This window comes from Eupeodes corollae, chromosome 1 (assembly GCF_945859685.1).
Source record: "Eupeodes corollae chromosome 1, idEupCoro1.1, whole genome shotgun sequence".
NCBI lineage: Eukaryota > Metazoa > Arthropoda > Insecta > Diptera > Syrphidae > Eupeodes > Eupeodes corollae.
This window is the reverse complement of record NC_079147.1, coordinates 217,424,283-217,448,304: the sequence shown is the minus strand read 5'-3', so window position 1 is coordinate 217,448,304 and position 24,022 is coordinate 217,424,283. Positions and strand designations below refer to the sequence as shown.

General features: G+C 31.2%; 1 protein-coding gene across 5 annotated transcripts in view; it reads right to left on the bottom strand.

The window, feature by feature from the left end:
* Positions 1-544: 544 nt before the first annotated feature.
* LOC129953681 (cytohesin-2) overlaps positions 545-24,022 on the bottom strand; it is an 80,155-nt gene continuing 56,677 nt past the window's right edge. For 3 of the 5 annotated variants that reach the window (XM_056067031.1, XM_056067014.1, XM_056067039.1), the window contains exons 2-10: positions 20,694-21,904; positions 10,622-10,754; positions 9,258-9,356; positions 8,828-8,927; positions 8,557-8,731; positions 7,998-8,203; positions 7,813-7,924; positions 7,639-7,740; positions 545-3,457 (exon numbers count right to left, since the gene is read on the bottom strand). In XM_056067031.1, the coding sequence (XP_055923006.1) occupies positions 3,305-3,457; positions 7,639-7,740; positions 7,813-7,924; positions 7,998-8,203; positions 8,557-8,731; positions 8,828-8,927; positions 9,258-9,356; positions 10,622-10,754; positions 20,694-21,737 (2,124 nt within the window). In that variant the 5' untranslated portion in view covers positions 21,738-21,904 and the 3' untranslated portion in view covers positions 545-3,304. Of the gene's footprint in view, positions 3,458-7,638; positions 7,741-7,812; positions 7,925-7,997; positions 8,204-8,556; positions 8,732-8,827; positions 8,928-9,257; positions 9,357-10,621; positions 10,755-20,693; positions 21,921-24,022 lie in introns of all 5 variants that reach the window. The other 2 variants (XM_056067023.1, XM_056067049.1) reach the window with 2 other exon arrangements.

The window sequence follows — 24,022 nt, the reverse complement described above, 5'->3', positions numbered from 1 at the left end:
TCATAGAGATTTTTCTGGAATGCATTTCCAAAGTAGTTCCCTTTATTATGAGGCAATTTTAGGTAACTTGTCAATCAGATATAGAAACTTGCCTTGCTTTCAATAAAAAAAGATATTTTAACGCACCGATTACACACAGATAAGCGTGGACAAAGATTTAGATTTACATGGTGAACAAATAATTTAAAAAAATATTTAATTTATATGTAAAATGTGTTTATTTTTTCGTTTTTGTTTTTATATTTTTGTTTACGTATAGCATTAAATAATATTGGTTTATAAAAAAAAATCAATTTATTTTACAAATTATAAGGTATTTTTATACTAAAGCTATATAATTTACACTCTTATTTTTAATCATAATAATAATATAAATTTTAAATGTGTAAATACATATTATATAATTTTATTTTCATATACAATAAATTTAGGAAAACTTATTTCTCCAAACGGATTATATATTTTTTATAATAATTATTAGTTTTTTAAATATTGCATTTTATAAGATTATTAATTTATTCTGTCGCGATATTTTCTTTTATAAAATTTTAATTTTATTTTCATCGTTTCATTCTTGTTCGAGTTTTTGTTTTTTCTTTGTTTAAGAAATGATAAAAAACTATCGGATGTTTACTTTTTATTTTATTAACATAACACTTGGGGTAAAAATTAAGGTTAGAAAAAATACATAATTATATACAAGAAAATATTTTAAATTATAAGCTAAAGGTACTAGGTAAAAATAAACTTATGTATGAACTCTTTTTGTTAACTATTTATATAAATGAACAACAAAAATCAAATTAATTAATCTAAATTAATATGAGAGTGATGCAGGTTTTTTTTTAATGAACTCATGTTTTGTAGACTTTTAAAAATATTTACAAAAGAATTAAAATAAAAATTGTTGTTTTATTTAAATACAAAAAAAACATTTTGGTAGTTTTTCTTTTTTTCTTTCTATTTTTGTAGTTTACTTATACTGACATATCAGATTGCACACAAATTCTGTGATAGTAAAAACAACACTTTTGATTTAAAATTGGGAACAGATTTATGAAACTCCAAACAAATGACTTCTGAATACTATAAAATAAATTACTCAGAGACAAAACCATAGGAATTTAATTTAACCATAAAGGTACTTTAAGAAAAGTATATAATGGGACTTAATTGTTGAAGTCATCTAGTTTTGATCGGAAAGGATAACAAAAGTTCAATACGCTTAAGTGAAACAAGCATACTTATGAGTAGAAATTATAGATTATGTATTTTACGGCAGGAACTTCTACTCTTCTTTCTATAAAAGAAAGAACTTTACTTTTGTCGTCAAGAAATTTTGTTCTGATTGGGAAATCCAACTAAACCTAACTAAAAGAAGCTTCATTTTAAGCTTCCAGCGTGTCTTTTACAGTTCTACCTTAATTTACATCACAGTGCATGATTATTTGTTTTCAAGGGATAGAAGTTTCTGTTATATATGTACACACACATTTGAAATAAGAGCAGAAATAGAATTAACAATTATTTTAAACGAATTATAAGCCAACATATACGTATGTAAATATTAAATATATTTAAATATTTTATGCTTACTCCTAATTGTTGCACCAGGAATTCTTAAAAATCATAAGATATTGACAAAAACCAAGATGTAAAAGAAAGGAAACTATTTTAGAAGGTATATGGCGTTGGGAGGATGTCAAAGCCGAAACATATCATCGTATCTAACATAACCGACAGCCGACTATTCAAAGCTCTTGGGACATTTTTGAAATTAAAGTGTGCGTTATATTATTCTGAAAACTCTAAAATGACAAATAATCATTATATTTTCTTAGGGTGACTTATTTTCTTTTTCAAGACTCAGTTAACGGCAATATTTGTTGAATTGTATTATTTTGAACTAGCTTTTTGTTTTCAATTACAACTTAAATCTTTAAAGCCTCTGATTATTTTATATGTTTACACTGTAACTAAAAAGTTGTTAAAATAGTTAATGCACTTAACAGTTTCATGTCTTATTTTGTATCACAGCATACAATAACTGATTTACTCTGCTTAACCTTCAACTCAAATGGATTTTTGTGCAAAAGAATAAATAATGTACAGGGGAAAAGGGTTTAAGAAGTCTACCTAAACATACAAAATATGTCTGTAATATACAGAAATAGACGCGGTATAAATTTAAATGAAATACATGGATGCAAATACGCTATCAACATGGGAATTGTATCCTTCAATAATATAAGACCCACTAAACATTGTATATCTTAAAGGGCATTCGGAATTGATTGAGGAAGTGCTACAGAAAAGTGATGGGATTCATTCAGATCTATTTTTGAGTGTAAAAATGTTGCGAAAAAAAGTAGAATTGAAGAAGAGTCGGGAAAGTTAAGTAAATAAAAGTTCAATATTTAGCTTATACAAGTTTCATGGAGTTATCTGCGAAAATCTGTTTTTGTCACATATCAAACATTTTCCCACATTATGCGAATTACATCTTTTGCGTTTTGATTTCTGTTGATGTTATTTTAAGTGTGCTTCATTCTGTTTACAAAATAGATTAAGATATGTTTTCTTTTGTTAGTATTTTTTTTTCAGTTTATTAAATTACATAGATGTTTTTCTTATTTTGATTTTATATAAATGATCTGTATAATGATTTTATTGCATTTTTTTATTATATATCCTCTCTTTTTTCTTATTCTTATTTTTCAAACTTTTACATTTTTATGTCATTACTTTTTATAACAAAAAAAAATTATCATAATTTCGTATAATATTTTTTCTTTCTTTTTTTTTTAATTATAAAGTCTAAACAAAAATAAATTATATCACAATAGAGACAACAACAAAAAAGAAAAACGGATTAATTAAATTAGAATTTATAATCAGGATTTTATCAATGGATATTTTAGTTGCATGCTTTTTTTTGTAAATTATTTATTCTTTTAATAAACAACTAAATTCATTCATAATGAACAAAAACAATTATTATTTTTTACGAAATTCAGAACGAAAATTATATAAATTATTTAAACAACATTAAGAACAACAAACCATCTATTTAAGATATATATATGTATAAGGATATCGACATCAACGACGACAGTCGGTGGTGTTAATAGTTGGTGTGTGTTTTAAACTTCATATTTTGTGTAGAATAATTTAGCAGTGTTTTGATTATTTTGCATGCAAGCAGGAAACCAGACCAGATGAAACTTTAAACCGTTATTTTGTTTTTTTCTTTTTTCTTCGATCTCTTCGATGTTTTCTTTTTTTTTTTAATCTAGATTTAATACTAACTATTGCTCAGTGCCTTTTTCTTTCTTTGTACTAGAATATCATAAAATGGATTATGACTTATTGACTGTGTTAGACGTTTAATCCATTCTTGTTGATCCTCTTCTGTTGCTGCGGACATCCGATAGACAGTGTGTTTGCCTTCAACAACCTTAAAGAAAAAAATGATTGATTTATAAACTTATCTTACTTAAAATTGTATATTTTTTATTTTTGCAATGAAACTTCTTTGGTTAATTTTAGACAAGAATAAATTAAACATTGAAATCAGATGAGTGGTGTGTTAATAGTAAAAGTTTAGTTTTATATGCTAATATATTTAATTGCTTGATAATTTTCGGTTATTTATTACTTTAAAAAAATTTGAACTTACCTCAAGGAAAGAAGGTAATTTTGTATGTATGATGGATCATTAGTATATTTTTTTTTAAGAAAAACTAATGAAATTCTAAGAATTTTAATAACTAACATTTTTTCCGAACTTTTCCACGTTTGAAAATATTTCGAATAAAATTTGTCTTACTGATTTTCAGTCCTTCAGAAATTAAATACGCGGCAATATTTTTTTATTGTGACTTGTAAACCCGAACTTGACCAATTTTAATCCAATTTCTGAAAAAGCAAGGTAGTACCCGTGGCATGATAGTTTGTGCGTTGGACTGTCATGCGAGAGGTCTAGGGATCGATCCCTGCCTGTGCCACCTAAAGTTTTTTTTCACGGGTACTGTCTCTTGCGAGGAATTGAGAAATTCTCCAAGAGTAAGTCTTGTCATGAAAAGTGCTTTCTCAAATTAGCCGTTCGGATTCGGCATATAAACTGCAGGTCCCCTCCATCCCCTGCAATTACTCGCACACAGGAATGGTTGAGAGTTGTAAGTCATAAGGCCCTGGTTCTCTACGGATTGTTGCGCAACCTAATTTGTTTATTTTAAGGATAACATATTTTTAACAACAAAAACAGGTTATATACAAATAGTTACCTTTTCTTTTTTGTTTAACTTTTCAAGAGAAATCTTGGCAACGAATCTCAAAATAATAGTTACTTGTGTCACATAAATTGAGTTCTTAGCTTAACTTATTGTTTTGGTTTCATTGATTCTTATTTAAAAGAATATAAAAAAGAAGGTAATAGATCCAATCAGGTGCAATTAACAAATTCTATTGAGATTCATTATTGAACAATTTTATTCTTCATTCGGAGCTTTTTGATGCTTCCTATCAAACCTTAAGGCACAATCGTCATGACAACGGAATTCTTTTTGCCATAAAAACTCACATACTTGCTTCCAGATTGAAGATTTTCGGTCAACATTTACGAAAAATCAAAGGACTGTTCAGAAAGTCTATATGTTCCTTTGGAGCCAGAAGATGAAATGTTGATGGTAGGTGACTTCAACCTACCAAATCTGAATTGGCTACAAATAGATGACGCAACTTAGTTCCAATAAATGCATCTAGCTAAAGAACTCTCGATTCAGTTTTTTCTCCGACACAGTATGTGCTGAAACTGTAATAAGATTTTGCTGTTAAAATTATAGGCAAAGACCGACATCATCCTGCTCTATATATCACACTTAATTTAAACATGTCTTCTCTAAAGTCTTCGAATCCACGCTCACAGGCCAGCGCAGTAGAGGAAGACCGCGGATAAGGTGGCGCGCACAAGTGGAAAGAAACCTCACCCAACTTGGAGCGCGAACTGGAGACATCTAGCTAGGGACCGAACTAGGTGGAGAAGTTTGCTGGGTGAGGCCCTAGTTCACACAGGACTGTAGCGCCACCTCAAGTAAGTAAGTAAGCTCTCCAAAGTATTGCTATGACAGACTTGAATTTAACTTAACGTGTTTGTCCATTTGAGGGTAAACGTGTTGCGAGTCGCTCTCAAGCTGCTCTCGAGAGCGATCTCTCAAGTGGACATAGTCTGGAGAGTAGCTCGCGAAGAGTTGGCTAATTACTCTCGACATTTGATCTTTTTGAAAGTCACTCACAAATGGACACATGTGTTTAACACTATCGGAGATAAGCTCGCGGAACACAAACACAGTTCGAATTTTGCGAGTAGCTGTCGAGAGTAAACATGGCAAAGCAGTGGACATTGGAGGAAACCAATTATCATACAATTATTATTATTATAATTTATTGAACAATAATATAATTACAAAATTCAATAAATATTTATCAGATTATTAGTTACCAGGGCCTTCAGCTCGTTTGGAGAAAACTTAAGTTAAGTATGTATATTAAGTCTTGTAATAATTTCGATCACAAATTTTATATTACTTTGTAATATTTCAGTTAAAAGTTCTTTGATAGATTTGTTTGGATGTTGACTTGATATGCGGACATTGAAGGAAATGGGAAATGTTCAAAGTTGGGCTCTAATCGCAGAAGTTACAAAGGTGTACTGGTTTTTTGTTGATCAGGTATTTGTGGGTGGCATTTGTATGACCCAATGGAAGTCGTATGTATTTTGTTACCATACTTCTGGGAAGTTCTACAAAGAAAGTCGCCCGCAGCATCAGCATTGATTGTTGAATAGTGGTGACAGTATTCAAGCCAATTATTCTTATTTTTTTTTTCTCATGGAAGTTTTTAAATGGTTTAACGTGTCCTTTTATAATACAATTAACTTTTAGTTTTTCCTTCGAAAATGATTTGCGATTCATATGCTTACCGGACTATACAAATCTAAATGTTACCAGTATATGCTCGCGTACTGGTATGGTTTCCCTTAATTGGGTATCTTTTTTAAAAATTATAGGTCCAGCGTTTTGTACCAAAAATTCAATTTCACTAACTGACAAACGGCAAAAATTTGGAAACTGTTGAGGACCTTCAATTTGAAGCTCTGAAAGAGCAGACCCCGCGCCGAATTGGTTACGACGATCTACCCATGGTTTAACCCAATATCTTTCTTTTTTAAGAACAGTGCCTATAATTAAAGCAGCTGCAATCCTTCGCTTGTAAGAATACATGGCCAAATGTTAATATTATAGCAGAAGAAATCTATCAAGTGGACACGATTATGAGAGTACCCTCAGCAAGAAAACTCTCAATATACTATCTGCGAACTCGCGATAGCAAAATTTCTAAAATTTTTCTCTCAAAGGACAGTCCCCCGAGAGTTACTCTCGAGAGTTAACTAGCAGAAGTACTCTCAAATGGACAGGCACCTTTAAGCAAGTGTAATTTTTTAAATTTGTTCAACCTTTTTTATTGATGATATGAAATGAGTACAGTTTTTTACGATACATTTTTTGCCTCGTACAAACTCAAATGCTATCACTATTATTCGATTTCCAGGGAAAAATAAAAAAAAAACAATGCTTGGGTAAAATATAATCAAAGAAGAGCTGAGGGTGATTAAAGAACGTCCCGTTTGTAAGCTATTTCAAAAATGCGTTCTATGAATCAAAATGTTTTTTTAGATATTTTTGAGAAACGTGAACAAACGTATTTATTGCTTTTTATAAATTTGTTTCATAAAACACTAATTTCAAAACTGTTTTTTCAATTTCTTAAATAAGATTTTATTATACTTGAAAAACAGACAATACAGTGTAATATTTCGTAATGTGAATTCTGGTGTTACCCAGAGTAGCCATTTAAGTCCAATTTTATTTATTTTTTTCGATCATAAAATTTAGTCTGTTCTTATAATATAGTAAGAAGACTTAATATTATTAAGGGAATGGCAAAATAAAAACAGTCTTGTTTTAAAGTTGAAAAATGTAAAACCATGAGTTTTACACATATTTGATTCTTGTTCTTTAACTTGAGTATCTTTTTGCTGACTTAATAGTAGTTTTAGACTCGAAACTTAAATTTACTGAGTCCTCAGAGTCATTGAGAAATTTGGGCGCTATTTCTATGACCCTTATGTTTTCGAACTACTTCTGTTTCCTTTGTGCAACCGATTCTTGAATATGCCTTTGTATTTATGCCTTATTATTCATATATACATATAATAAGAATTGAAGCAATTCAGAAAGGGTTCTTGCGTTTTTGTCTTCGTTTTCTTCATTGCATTCCTTTTGCCCTCATTTTCAAAGGCATACTTTTATTAACATTCCATCCTTGACAAACCATATAAAATATTACCATATTTTTTCGTATTGCAAGCTCAAATTTCGACGCGTGTCTAAAGTTTTAAATTGTTTAAGAGTTTACTAAATGCTATATCTTACTACTTAGGCTCTATTTGAGTCATATAAATGAAAATAACATTGTTACAATCGTTAATTCTTGATAGTTTAACCTCAGCATTTTTGGAGTGGAAATGAATGTTGATGATAATTTAATTGTATATTAAATTTTTAAAAATGTACTTACTTTTCCTTCTGAGTCAGTCTTGCAAGCCTTAATAATATCAGCTCCTCCTGTTGCAAACAGTTCAAAGCAATGGGGTTTACTTCTGTCATGAATTTCTCTTACCTAAGACAAGAAAATAAAAATATTAATTTCTAAAATTTCTATTTAAATAAAACTACAAAACAATTAACTTACGCAAATATTCTCCAATGGTATTATACCCCTTGGTTCTTTATCGGTTGTGTACTCAAAATAGTACAAACAATTATCGTTCAATATGAACCATCGCCTTTTCCAGGATTTATACCTATGCAATAAAAAGTATAGTATGTTGTTGTTAATTGATAATTTTTAGTTTTAATTTCGATGAAATTTCTTACCTGCCGCCTTGTTTCCAAAGCCATCCTTCTTTGTCTGGATTAAAGAACGTGTGCATAAGATCATTACCATCGTCCTGGGGTATTTTAAAAGGTTCAGTTCGAATAGATTCGTATAAAGATTCTAGTAGTCCACGAGGAAGATCACCACCGTTATTTATACCACGATTCATTGAAATGAATTGCTCCACGGTTGGCTTATCCTTAACCTGCAAGAATGTTATAGAATTAGTAATGCAATACTACAATTTGAATTAAATTTGCATCTTAAAGCGATCGAAATGAAAGATGCATCGTTGTGCTGCACTAATGTTCTTCACCTATTTTTAGTTTTAAGCAAAGAAGAAATAAACACAATAACATGCATATGTACAATACACACCGAAGACGTCTTGCTTTACATTTAATTTGGGTTGTTTTTCAAAATAACTTATAAGTGTTCTATGTATTTGTATCATTATTGGTTTAGTTGATATTTTTTTAAAGATTCTTTTTTATTTTTGCAGCATCCAGAGCATTAAGCAGCGCTGGATATTGGATGACTAATTTGAATTTTACTTACCGATGGATTATGTAGGGATGTATTGAGCATTATAATTGCAAAGCTGAGTACATAACAGGTATCTGTGTTAGTAAATATGTCAGGATTTAGCTGACAATACCGCTGGGCAAAGCACTCCATCATTCTGTCGATTTTTTGCGCTTCACCAGGCAATCGAAAGGACCATAGAAATTGTCTGTGAATTTATTGAAAAGAATTCAGTTTAAGATTTATAAATAGAATTTAGAAAAATAAATAACGTCAAAGAAAGAGTAGTTTGATTGATTTTTACCTTAACGCTTGAACTAGGATGAGATTTGTGAAGTCATGCAGTGCAACGAATGCTTTGAGCACATCTTCATTGAGATCGTTCTTTTCGCCAAGATAGTCACCTTTAAATGGAGAAAATATAAATAAATAATTTAAAACAAAATTAATATTTAATAAACATGTATTGAAAAAGAATTTGAAGACATACGAAATTATTGTTGGAAAAGGAGTGCTTTTGAGTTGTTGAATGAACATTTAAATTCCTTTTATATAGTAATATTTATTTTTAAATCTTTGAATGCGTTTCGAATAAGGATCAAACTCGTGCTAAAAAACTTAAATAATTTAAAAACAGTACTAATCTTCCATATGTTTTTTAAAGGTTTTTGAATACCTATTTGTAGTCTTTTTTCTAATCTTCAAATATGCTTCAATCATTTATCATAACTTACCTATCGCAGTTTTATTTAGTCCCTCGCCTTTGTATAGAAAATGCGCAATATCTTGAGGATCCATCCGCAGTAGCCTGTTCTCTACCAAATATTCAATACCTATAAATAAAAAGAATAAGAGTTAGCAAATAAATCAAAAAATTAGCTCCAATTAATCAGAAATCGCTGAACCAGCAGAGGAAATCAAACGTCAACTCAACAATGTGCAAAATTTAAGGACGGGCATTAAATTAGTTATTTTCTGTTTTGGTTATCTTTTTTAAGAACAATTTGATTGACAAGACCGGAAATTAATCGGAGAAACATAAAGTTCGCAATAAAGACATATGTATCAACTTTTATGTACATAGTTCCAGTGTACACCCTTTTGAAAGGTACATCACAGAAGAGTTTTGCTGGCTCCTCTTCATTACACACAGCAATATGTTTATGTGCTTGATAGTTTGATCCATTGATATACCAAAACAGGCAGCGCAACACCGTTTACAGGGAAGATTGTATCAAATACCAAGTAAATTGCTGCCGCCCGCGTTAACGCCCTTCCTTGATTCAATCAATTTAACTCGCAAACAACGAATACAACAAACAAAAAAAATAGAAGCCTATTCATATCATAGGAGAAGTGCCTTGCGTGACAAGGGCAAGGCAAGGCAGAATCTATTGACTTAACGTTGGTTGTTGGTTGGACTTGATGGGCAAACACAATGAGCAATAAAAATGTCACTGTGGCTGGCTGTCACTGTCGCATTCCATAATTATTATTATTATTATAATGATGATGATGATGATTACAGTGGCACATGGAGAATCTAGAATGAGGCACAGGGAGACATGATTGCAATTATAAAATAATATTATCATGATTATCGTTTGTTTCATTCTTCCAAAAATGGGTTTTTGGCGGATTGTCTTCTTTATTTATCTATTAGTTTCTTTAAAAGGGTGTACATGAACAAAGCGCTAAAAGGAAATATTGATTGACAGTATATTTCCTTTAGTTGGACAATTTTTATAATTCATCATATCATACAACGGCCATTGAAGGTTATATCGTTTTGCAAAAATAAGGTTAGGCAGTTGCATTGACTTTTTGTTTGTATAGAACGATTTTAGGTATATTGAATTTAAATTCCAATTTTTTCTCGTTCATAATTTAAGAAACCGGAAGACCTAAAGGCAATATGTCAATCAGAAAATTATCGTTTGATATCTTTGTATTAGTCAGATATAAAGAGGCAGAAACTCGTAAGAACCGCCTTCGATTTCACACGCAACAGTTTAGCTTTTACCTGAGGACGAACACGAAAATTATTTAAATATCTCTTATCGACCTACATATGAAAATATTTCAGATGAAAACTTACCTTTCTTTGGATCCATATTGAACTTTTTCCGGCCTATCGACATTTGTTTATCTTTGTTGGAATGTTTACAATCTTCAGGCACATCAAGTGCCTCCATTTCTGATACTACTTCGCACAATTCATCTTTGATTTGCTGAAATGAAAAAAAAAACACAAATTAATACTTTGTTAGTTTTGTAATGCTTTGAAGTAGGCATGGATCTTAAGACATATCTGGAACAGAAAATAATAATAATAAAATTGTTTGGTCAAGCCAAGCCATCGAAAAAAAACGACAACGACATGACGACACATGGTGACTGACTGTGGCATGCTCGGAAGTAATTCATTTATCTCATTGCACTCAATTAACTGCAAAAAAAATTAAAATATAGTATCATCAGCTTTAGCCTAACCAGCATCACTGGCACAGCTAGCGGTAACCTTACTGGGTTAATTATATGATCCATGGAATGAAACACTCTTTTTCTTCATCATCTTTTATGTGACTTTGCTTGAATTTATGATCTAATTATTATTTTTATTTGTTTTTTTTTTTGTTTCAGTGCAACACGTTTATGGTTTGGTGTAATTAAAGTTTACGTCTGCTGATATTATTATAGACAAAGATGTACCATGACGCAATCCCTATCGAAACAAATGACCACTGTTGCAGTGAACTCAATAGTTTCATCTTTTAGAGACATGTAGACGTTAAGAAAATCCCTTTAAAGTAGATGTAGGATGCATAAAAATGTAAGCATGTGTTTATGGGGGACTAAAAATAGGACTGCTAAAGTTGATAATTGTATTCTGCGAGACTGAACCGTGTCGTAAAATACACTCGATGGTTATATTTACAATTTTCTTAAGGAGCTCTTTAACCATAATTATTATTACCGCTTCCTAGTAGAGAGGAGGTTTTTATTACCATTCTACCATTAAAGCAAACTAGAATAAAACCATGCAATTTTGTAAGTTTCAATTCAAATAAAGACGTTTTTAACACAACATTGAGAAGAAAATATATATGTTTGTACATATTTACAATTTTTAAAGACATTAATACATACGAATACATTATTTTAGATAACGTTTATGTTTTTAAGTAACAAAACCACACACATTAATTTTACTACTGAAAGCTGGGTTGTATATGTTTAATAATGGTGAATCTGAGTGAAGAAAATTGTAAGAATTGATCCAAGATAAAGTTTAAATTCTTAGAGTTTTAATGACAAATTTGACAATTACGAGATTCAAAATAATAGTAAATGGAGACAATTATGACATATAAATCAAAACCCACATTCATTATTTGGAAGCTGAAAATGTTTTAAAAAATCGTTTATTTAAACCTCAACCACAACGAAACAACGACTTTGTTTATTGCAAAACTACTAATGGAGGAAACAGTATGTGTCCCATATGTATATGTATATATATTATATATGTATATCTAGGGTTTTTCAAATAAACATGAAGGAGCACTGTGTGTCTATTTGTTTATGATTGAATTTTTAAAATGTTTAAGTTCAAAATATTATGACCTCTAAAGAAGATTAAATTCATAGAAATTTAGTACCGAAGTCACGAAAAGGTATTCTTTGGCATGGTTATTAAATCAGTGGCAAAACAACTTTTTTTTTAATTTATTTTACACAAAAACGTTTTGATTACTTTTTTTTCACAGCAATTAAAAGATGTTTTTTAGACGTATTTAATATTTATATTATATTAATTTTATATTATGGAATTCCAGCCGTCAAGTCATATTTTTGACCAATTTTGTAAGCAATTGCGGTGGTATGGTAGCAACAATGCGCCGAATATTATGATTGGTCGTTTCTGGCTTATCTGCGACTTCACATAACCCAACAAAAAATAGTTAATCAGCGTTAAATTGCACGATGTTGGAGGCTAACGACGCGAGAAATTGCGCTCACCAAATCAAAATAAATTCATTGTTAATTTGGGTAATAAACTTGAACAATTTGCAAATGTTGTTCAGGAGTAAGTCTATTATCACACTGAGAGCTGTCAAAAATGCCAACTCTTAAAAAAGTCAAAACAAAACACTCGTTTTTTTTTACTGGCACATTATTATTATAAGCTTTTTATTGCCTTATATATTATAGATACAATTTTTAAATTGTTTTAATTAGAATGTTTACAAATTATTTGATAGAATGATACAAATTACAAATATAGAATTATTAATTAGATAATTGATATTCAAAAGTTTGGTTATTTATTTTTTCAATTTTTATTATTAGTTTTTGGCGTAAGCCTCCCCCAAAGCGGCCCATAGGTCTCGATTTTTCGCCTCACTGTACCAATTTTCGTTTATTTGGCAAAGATCGTCGCTCCATCTCTTGTTCGGTCGACATGATGTTCGTCTCTTGCTTTCCGGTCTACATTTTGTTGCCAACTTTGTCCATCTTTGATCCTGTAGTCTTGAAATATGTCCTGCCCAACTTCATTTTTGTCTTTTGGTTCTGTCTATCACGTCAATTATTCGAGTACTGGTTCGGATGTTTTTATTTCTTATCCTTTCGCTGGGTCTTATTCTGAGGATTCTTCTTTCTATTTTGGATTGACAGATCCTTAGCTGGCCAAGATATTTCGTAGTCAAGCTCAGGGTATGTAGTCCATAAGTAAGCACCGGCAAAATAGCGGAGTCGAAGAGATATTTTCGTGTTTCTACACTGAGGCTCCAGAATTGTTTCCAGCTGTTTGTGATGCGTCTGTTGATTTCTTTTTCACTTGGTCCTTAAAAGATTTTAGTTGTCCCAAGTATACGTAGTCCTCTATGTATTCTATTTTTTCATGGGCCAGAAATATATCTTCTCTGATCCGGTTTGTTATCACTTTTGTTTTTGATTTGTTGATTTGTAGTTCATAGTTCTTGTACAAGCTAGTAAGTTCTGTTGTCATTTTTGTATATGTTTAGTTTTTGTAGATATTAGTACTATATCGTCCGCAAATCTTAGGTTGTTTAGAAGTTGTCCACATATCCTTATACCATATTTACTAACACATAGACAATTTTATTTTAAAGAATTTCAAACCACATGCGCCAAAAATCTGACTCCATCAAAGGATTTTTGATTTTTCTGTTTCAACTTTCGAACTTAACTAGCAATGGAATACACCATAGTAAGTTTTACGGATTATTATTATTTAGTAAAATAAATCTTTTAACAAATATATCATTTCTATTTTCCTAACTTTTTTGTATTGTTCTGTTCAAGAGTCGTTAAAAAGATTGTAATATCTCAAAAGAACCAGTTAATGTTAAATTGACAGAAAATAATGTTGCCAAGACTCTTTAAAATAACTACATACTCGTACATACATGCAATTAATGAAGAAACTTTAAATATGAAAGAATTTTAATGTATTGATAACTTGTTAAGCTTTTATTCATTCTGCTATATCAATCTTACAATATCTCACACATTTAGTTCGAAATATTGACAAATGCGAGGTAAAGTTTAAGGTGTTATACGTTTAAAGAGACATCCCAATCAAAACAATGCATTTGGACCTTAATTGAAATAAATTGAAAATTTACTTTTAACAGGAAGTCATATTGACACAAGTCTTGTAATTAACCAACCAAAAGGAAATTTTTTTATAATTCTGTATTTCTCTGTGATCTCATAGGCATATCATAATCATTAAAAATGTTTTGTTTTTTGACGCCTACATCAGGGGCAAACAATAATTAATAATTGACAAACATTGCAGTTACTTTCAGCGTTTTTCTTCAGCTTATGTATAACTATATATAATTTCATGTTTTTTTTTTATAAATATTACCTTCTTGAAATTAATGTAAACTTGTACACACCAACTTTTACTAAGCAAGTGTCAAGTTCACATGTTGCAGATCATGTTTATTTGATAAAAGTGAAAAACAACACCCTTGTTCGAATACAATCATGTCTATTTGTATAACCAGCCATCAAGGCTCCAATTTTATCTTCTAATATTTGAATCAAATAAAATTGCATTGATCTAAAATAAAATTTCAACGTATGTGTATGTTTCAAACAAAAAGTAAACACAATAAAATACAATTCAATTCCAAATGAAATATGAATTTAAATAAGCAATCTGAAGATGTTCATTACGTAAAAACCAAACATATCCAAGTACGGATACTCCAAGAGCACTAATTTTGCTAATAAAAATATTCAGAAAAAAACCCACTTTTGGATTTGATTACATTAGCTACTCTGTCTGTCTTAATCAAAGGAAAAACTTTTATAATGTAGGTAGGTACGTAGTTTTGATATAAAGCAGCTTCATATGCATTCACATATTTGAAATACGAAATACCGAAAATAGAAATTGCTAAATAAACTATAACTTTCGCCTAACATTCTCAGCATTTAAAGTATAACATGGAGTAAAGAAGATGTTGTGGCAGTTGCGGTTAAAAAAATCGGATTAAGGCATAGTTTGTGCTTTGTGAAAAAATTGGTATTTAGTGTGAAGTCAGCTCTTTTCAAAACAAACAAATACAGTTTATGAAGATGAGTTTTTTTTATGTTTTATAAGTTTTTGAATTCAATTCTTATTCCTGTAAATATAATTTCTGTATCAGGCTTTAAGAACTCTTAGTTAAACATGCCTAATGGCGAATCTGTCGAAACTGCAACTGACCAATTTTTAACACCAACAACTTAACTGAGCAAAATAAAGGTAAATGTAGGCATTATACACTTTTAACAATACTTGTGTTTTTTTTGGCATTCTATAAATAGTATAGTAGAAAAATTCCAAGAAGACGCATCGGAAGAAGCAAGAATAGAAGAAAGTTTTGTGAAAATCAAAAGTTAAAATTAACTTCAGCAAAAAAAACTAACTAAAACTAATAAAATGGACAATTTTCAAGAAGAAATGAGAAGAAAACATCTGGAAATTAAAATTCTATAAAAATAGTTCATTTAACAATTGCAGCTTTGACATGAAATACAAACTTCAAGGGGGTTTGTTCGTAGACTACTACATTAACATGTAGGATTGAAGCGAACTTGAAGCTCGTCTCAATTCTTTATACAACTGAATCGAGTTGAAATGAGCTTTATTCGCCTAGATTCCGGGGATTGGAATCGAGTCGAAACCTGTGTAGAGAAGTTTGTTTTACAGATAATGCATTATGGTCTGTTTTTTTGCATGATTGTGTACAAAAAATGTATTTTTGTTTTAATCAAATTTAAAAAAAATTGCACATGGAGTAGGTATGTGCTGAACTATTCAGTTCTTCATTGTTTAACACGAAACAAACTATCTCACTTGCACTTCATAAGAAACATCGAAACACCATTTGCATTTAAGAAAGTTCTGTCGAACTTGACATTTTTAACTCTTCTTGTGCGGTGAAAACACTAAAAAGATTTATTTAATCTTAACTGAGATAAACCTTTAGTGGAAACATAGAATTATTAACTTAATTATCTTTTCTATTCTTGCAAAATAAGCCCAGTTTATCCATTTTTATTAACAAAACTAAATAATATCAACAGTAACAAATTGATTTTTTGTTCGTCAATGCAAAACACATGATTCCAAATACACAACTACTCAACGAACACAGCCATCGAGATAGAAATGCAATATCAATCGTACCCACATTTGAGAACGAAATCACATAAGATCCATTCGAGACTCGTATAAATGTCGAAAATCCATCTCTAGTAAGATTTTACTTTAATTTTTATCGCTAGCATTCCTACTATGGATATTACTTTAGTTATTCGTGTAAAATCCTTCAATACTATGGATAGATTTTCCAATAAAACACGGGTAATATGCGAAGTAAACTATGATTTTTCACATATTACAAATACAAACTTTTCACTGCAGATAAAAGTAGAAGTAGAACAGTCCAGTCTCGAATATACATTTTAGTACAATCGATTACTCTTGTTTATCTCGAAGGCATGTTCGTAGAGTATGGCAATAAGTAGTTTGTTATTTAGCATTTTTAATTTTTCAGTGAGAGTTTATTCTTTTTAACAAGTCTTCAAAAAGGAGATAAAAATAAGAAAATTGAAAAACAGGAACAAAATTAAATATACATATGTACATTACATTTTATAAGAACAAGCTAAGCCTACTTGTTTCAATCTTCTTCCAGAATATATATGGTTTTTTTAGTAAGGGCGAGTAGATGTTGTGTAGATGGCGTGGCGTTTGCTGAGTGGCACTTAGTGCCGTCCTGCTGGAACCACATGTCATCTAGTTTCATATGGTTCAATTTGGGCCATAAGAAATTAGTTATCATCCGGCTACCGGTTACCGGCTCACTTACGTAGTTTTCAAAAAAGTATGAATTAATTACGCCGCCAGCTCAAAATCCACACCAAAAGGTAACTTTTTGAGGATGCATTATCACGTGGTGAACCTCGAGTGGGTTGGTATCGTCCCATAAGCGGGAATTTTGCTTGTTAATACAGCCTTTCATCCAAAAATGCTCATCGTCACTTAAAATGATTTTTCAGTCAGAATTGGGGTCCTCTTCCAAACGACTCAAAGCCCAGTTAGCGAACAAACGGCGGCCTTGTCTATGGTCATAAACTTTGAGCTCCTGGGTCAGTTGGATCTTGTACGGGTCTAGGCCCAAGTCCTGACGCAAAATTTGCCAAGTTGAAGTCTGCGAAAGGCCGAGTTCTTGTGCACGGCGAAGAATAGATTGCCTCGGGTTCTGCTGTACTCTTTCACTGACCGCGTCGATGTTCTCGGCCGATCTTGAGCGTACGGGTGTTGGCTGATTATTTATTGAGCCGGTCGTCTCAAATTTGGCCACCAAACGTTGAAGAGTAGACTGTAAAGGGCCACCACGTCTACCGCAAAATGGATGCAATGTGCACAACGTTTGTGTTAACGAACACTCATTTTGATAATAAGGTTTTATAATTTGAACGTGCTCTTCAATCGCGTAACTTGCCATGATGATTTGGCATAAACATCTCAATAATAAACAAAATATTTGACAGATGTCACCAAAACAAAATGACGGCAATTACCCCATAGTTTCCCTAAGAATATCAAAACATCATATTCATGCGACCATGTCTAATACTTTGTTAATTTTTATATTTCAGTTATTTTGTTTTTAAATCTGTGCAATCTGTGCGTATACAAGCTTTACGTTCTTGAAAATCATTTACGTATTTGTAGATATTTTAATCGTAAAATTTCAAATTAGCATCTGTATTACAACAAAATCAAATGAGACTTTTTTATAAAGACACATATAAACTTGTATACAAATGAAAGAATGTAGAAAAACTATGTATGGGTTTAATTTGTTTTTCGTTGTCTCACATTTTGCATTCTCCACTAAAAAACATAAAACAAATAATGGTGATGTCATAGTTAGCAATATAAATTGGAAGTTCCAATTTGCATTAACATACCGACAATACGATAATGGATAAACGAAGAAATTGAAATTGTATATATATACAGTCAAAGCTCTCTAATGAGAATGATTCAAACAAGTTTTGAAACATTTCACATAACATAATGATTCAAGTTGGATAATAATTTAATGTGACTATTATGGACTACAACTCAACTTGGTTGGATTGTCATCAATACAACTCAACTCTTAGTCAACCAAACAAATGATTCGTATTGTGCAAGACAACTGGATTCACTTCTAATGAATAAATACGTTGGTGTCTTTTAGGCATTTGGTTGCTGTCAAAATTAGCTGTTGAGCAAAAAATAAAAAAGTAATAATTCGAGATTGTATGATGGAAAGTTGGGAGATGAGAATTCCCTTACTGTCCAGGGTCACTCCAACCCATTGAAAGTTCCAAACACTACGTGTACACTGCTATTTCTTAATTTGTAGGTTTCAGATTCTTAAGTTACTTTCGGGATAATAAAGAAGCATTTGTGTATATTTTAACGTTATTCAGCTATTGCAATGACAATGATTTTAACTTAGGACTGGCTCAGCCAACAGTGTCAGTTTCAATAAAGTAAGTGCTATATGTAATTTTTTAAAAACGTATTAATGGGAATCTAACAATAGAAGAGCAATTTGCATACAAAATTCAATTGTACGAGAATATTGGACTCCATGGTGGGATAGGATGTATGTATGTACTTGTAGTACGTTAATGGACAGCTTAATGTTCTACACAAATCCTTAGAAATAATTGCTTAATTATAATGCTTATATCAACCCAAACCCAAATCAACTTATGCCTATAATACAAAGAGATTTTTACTTGTCTCCTAAATGACAACTAGTTGTCCTTTGACAGCCAACTAGCTGTCATTGATATCACCAGTTCTTAGAATAACAACTAAACCATAGTTGAGTTGCATTCCATAAGAAAATTTTAAGTTACAGTTCACTTTGAAAAAAAAAATAGTTTTTATCTAACATCGATCATCGATCAGGTTACAGAGTTTCTACTATACGAATATAAACACCATATGCAATGTAATTCTCTTTGCAAACTAAGTTGCTTATATTGGTGGCCGTCGCGTCGTCGTTTCACCTCGTCGTTAATTTATTTGTCAATATTCAAGTTCATTCACATTTTGTGATGCATTGAAGTCGAACAATACTATCACGAAGAAATACATTTCACCCCAGAGAGCAAGGTGAATAAGGTGATAACAACAAAAAAAATTAACCTTCATGGTTAGTTTAAGTAAACAAAGAAACGTCTTCGTAGAATATACTGATTTATTTTGTTTTATTTTAAACCAGAATTCAAATAATTTAATTAATTTATTCATTATTTATTAATACAAAAAATAATTTAAGCATATTGATGATTTAATTTTGTTATATTCACAAAACAAATTCTAAAAATTCTTTAACCTAATGTTTTGTATGTCAAGACTTTTGTTAACCAGAAATATTGGAAATAATGGAATACGATTCAGCTTAAGAAGCTAGCTAGTAGTAACTGAGGTAAGGCAAGTGGCAAGTTTAAGTTTGAAGAATTTATTGGAATGTAAACTTTAAAGGTTTAGGATTACATAACCTCTTTCAATATGGTTTGTTTTACCTCCTTCATCGTTTTTCAGAATTTAAACGACAACTTTAATAGGTTATTATAGATGAACTTGATAATAAAATTATTTTTGCTTTTAAGGTAACTTTTTGCCTTATGCACATTAAACTTTATTTCATATTTCTTTCCTACGTTTTGTCGGATTTATTTGATTCGTGGAATCAAAAAAATGATAATTTTTTTTATATTTTAACGAAATGATTTTAAAAGTTTGTATTTTGTAAACTGAATTTAAAAATTTTGCAATAAGCACCTGCGAGAACTTTATATAGTTTTGAAATACAATAATTTTGATTTTTTCCCAAATAAATATTTTTGCTAAAAACATGTTACCTAAAAATCTTTAAAAATACAATGAATTATGTCATGACACTAAATTATTAATTTATGTTTATTTATAATTAATTGTGCGTAATAACATTCAAGACAAGTTAAAGTAAAATTTGGAGCAATCAAATTGGTCCCAATCTGAATTGAATGTGAATTGACCTGAAATAGCAGAACACATTTAAAAACGTAACAGTGAAAGAAGTTGTTTCAGTTTCTGAAATGCTATACCACTTTGGAGGCATTCTCAGAGCCTAGTGGTCAACTGTGATTGATATGTTACTTCACCGAGAGAAGGACTTCATAGTTTGTGCTTACAAATAGTTTATATCTAAAAGCTCAATACTCATTTCACATATTCATAAATCAAATATTTATATCGCTAATGTAAATAATGTTCAATACCCTCAAGCGGAAAGCAATAGAAGCTACTTGTCATCAAAATTTAGCTTGGTCAAATTTTACAGAATAAAATGTAAATTTGACATTTCAGGACGGGCACCTCCTTTTCAACTAGCTGCCATCTCATTTTTGACAAGAGCACAGCTTAATATTTAATTACTGTTATATTGAATCATTTTTCCCATAAGTGTGGATAAAAAAGGAAGTAGTAGTCATCTTAAAAGTAAAATGCCATCCATCTTCATAATATAAAAGTAAACAAGAAAAAAAAAACAAACAAACAAAAAGAATAATAACATTCCTACCTTTTTACTTCTTACAGATGAATTCTTCCAGTTATTTTTATTCTGCTGGATGACATTTTTGCAATTTTCACACATATCACTGCTGTTATTGTTGTTGATATTGTTATAATTATTATTGCATGGCGTTTCTAGCAGATTCTCCTTAACGTTTGTCTCACTATGAGACGTCGAACTATCATCGATGTATCTAAAATCTCCAGCGTCACCGTCTAGAACATTCGAAGAGTTCAAAATTATTGGCGAATACGAACGATCATCGCTTTCGTCAAGAACACATCCTAGGCTACTGGATCGCTGTTGCTTATCGAGTCTCGACACAATCTCACCCCGATCGTTGAGTAATAGTTCCACCGGTCTGGATATAATGGAAGTTTGCGTCGTTTTTGTTGTAACGATGCGTTTGAACTCGGAACGTTTCGAATAGACAGAAGTCTTTTCGTCCGACAAACTAGCCATACGCATTATTCGAATATCACTCTTCTCGTCAGACTCTGTCTCATATTGAAGGCTGTGCTCACGTCGGTAATAGGATGAAGACGATGATGACGATGTTGATGGCGACTTGTGGTGCTTGTGGTGTGGTGGCAAAGGCGAGGTTGGTGGCGTTGGAAGCTGTTTCTTCGGTTGCAGGTGGCAGCAGCATTGCGAACAAAATTGACTCACTCTTTTGCCACTAACAAGACCTCGTCTATCATCGTCATCGTCGTCAGCGGTGGCGGCTGTGAGATTATCAATAGAATTGGCAGCAGTGATGGTTGTTGCAGTGGAAGATGACAACGGCGATGTTGCAGCAAGAGGCAATGGTGATGGCGGGGTAATGGATACCAAAGAGCTGCTTACACCATCTCCTCCTCCTGATGGTGGCGGCGATGATGATGGTTTAATGTAAAAGGTGCTCTGCGATGAGAGGTCAATGCAACTTCTTTGGAATTTCTTGTCGGCTTGGATGGACTTGTTCTTGCTGTTCTTTGGTTGACGGCGTAACGATGAAAACCAGTTCGAGACACTAGGCCTCTTTTGTTGTTGTTGTTGTAATGATGACATTATATACAAACTCTTAGTTTATTTCTTTGTTCTTTTTAAAGCACTTTTAAGTGATAGTTTATTTAATATTTTAAGGTTTAATGTTTCCAAGAAGATAATATTAAAGGTATGTACATTGAGTTTCTTCTTCGTTTCTTGTTTGTGGTTTAATTGAGGTATCAACAACACTGTAATAGGAAGGGACTTTAATAGAAAGAAAAAAAACTTGTATACCTTGAGGTTTCTTCCTCTTAAACTCAACGACAACAACACAAAAATACCAGAAATATGAAGAAGGTATTAAAATACACCGCAATTTATGTTGAAATAATGTTTTTCTTATATTTATGTATGTATTGTGCATATATGACGATGACTGACAGAGTAACCAAGTTGCAATGGACGTGACGACGACGCGACGTGAGAATCATTACGACGAAGACGACGACGCGTTTTCCTGCTTTTCTGGTTAAAAGGATTGGTTACAATAAAGCAATGTTTGTGCATTTGAAGAAGTTACGAGACAAACTTATAATATAATAGTGTTCCACTTGGATTGTTTTATGACGAAACAAATATACAACAACAATTTGAGAAATGCAACTAAATCACTTTGTTTTATTGAAAAAAAAAAATCACAACTACAGTGCTAAGTAACTTTGAAGCAAAACGTTAAAGCCCTTGAAAGTTTCGTCTTTTGAAGTTAAATTTTCCAGCATTTTTTTTTAACTTTCTTATTTCACTCGCCAAAACAACATTTGCAAACAGTGAATACTTAAGTTAAAAATGTCCCATATTGTCAATAAATTTTGCACTCTAATTTGAAGTTAAAGCTTAAGTTAAGTCGACACTAAGTTCTCGGGTTTATTAAAATTGACCAATCAGTTCAGTATATGCCACACAGAAGACATCAAAGGGACCTTACGACTTGAAATCGGTTTTGGAATTTAGGTTTTCTGTTAGCCATATTAAAACAGTTTTAAAATGACAGATGGAATGTCAAAAAGAACATTACCTTTTAATTTTATTTTTAAATTAATTTATGTTAGATGTCTTTCTTAATATCTCCAGTCGATAAATAGCAGTGAAGCTATTTTGGGTTCACTTGGGCGTATACGTATTTTTGTATTGTTTTTTTTACAAACATCTCTACATTTTTATTTCCGATCTTTACCTTGATCAATGTCATCTAAATCTAACCTTGAGACTGCATTAGTACTCAATAATCATACCTATCATAGAATTCAGCGATGGAATGTCGTGAACATGCCGTGAACCCTTTCGCAATCTATAATCTGTCATTAACCCCTATTTTGAGATGAATCTGAAGTCAATTTTTAGTTAAATAAAAACAAAACAAAAACGAACAATCAATGTTTTGGTATTTGTTCTTCATGATTGAAAAATTTCAGAACAAGTATTTGCAGTGTTTCTGGACAAAGGTAAATCGTACTGAATTGACTGATAACTTTTTTTATTATATTCTTTTTATTAATATTGTTGTCTTAGTACAGGTTACAATGTGTGAATTCTAAAAGTTAATTCTTTTATTAGTGACCCAAATTTCTATACTCTATTACTCAAAGCATCATTGACTTATTTAGCTTCAGCACTTCTTCGTGAAGGTTAAACTGATAAAAACTCAAAAAGGTCTTAATTCAAACAATTCAAAAAAAATTTCTGCTGCATCCATCTTTTTTGATATCTTAATGAACACAATAGAGGTGAAGTTATAGTCCCTAGAAAACAACAGAGCATAGAATCGTGTTACTGCAGAGCATTCGGGATGTAGTAGACGATTTGGGAATGTCAGAAATTAATCTGTAATTGACACAAATATTTCGGCCCAAAATCTTTCATTTTTTACATTAATACTCACGAAAATATCTTTACAATCCTTATCCCAATACTAAACATTCTAATATGAAAAAATTCATCATTGATTTAAAAGAAATATCAAAGTTCACTCGCACTTCGAATCTCATATAAATATAATATTGCTCAACACAGGATGGTGCAATTATTGACACAAGGAAAAAAGTCGTCTTTTCATTTGGATTATTTCTTCATCATGTAGTGTAGGTATAATGCATCCTTGATAACTCGTATATTTCCACCATCAATCCAAGGAAAGGAAACCAATCGACAGACATTCCCATGACTTGTTTTTTCGTATTTTCTTTCTTTCTCAAGATACCTTATACTTTTATAGTCAATCGATTTTTTAGCATATATGTATGTATGTTAAAAAAGAGCGAGGTATCGACGAGCTATAAGACGAAGACTTACCATGATGACGACGAACA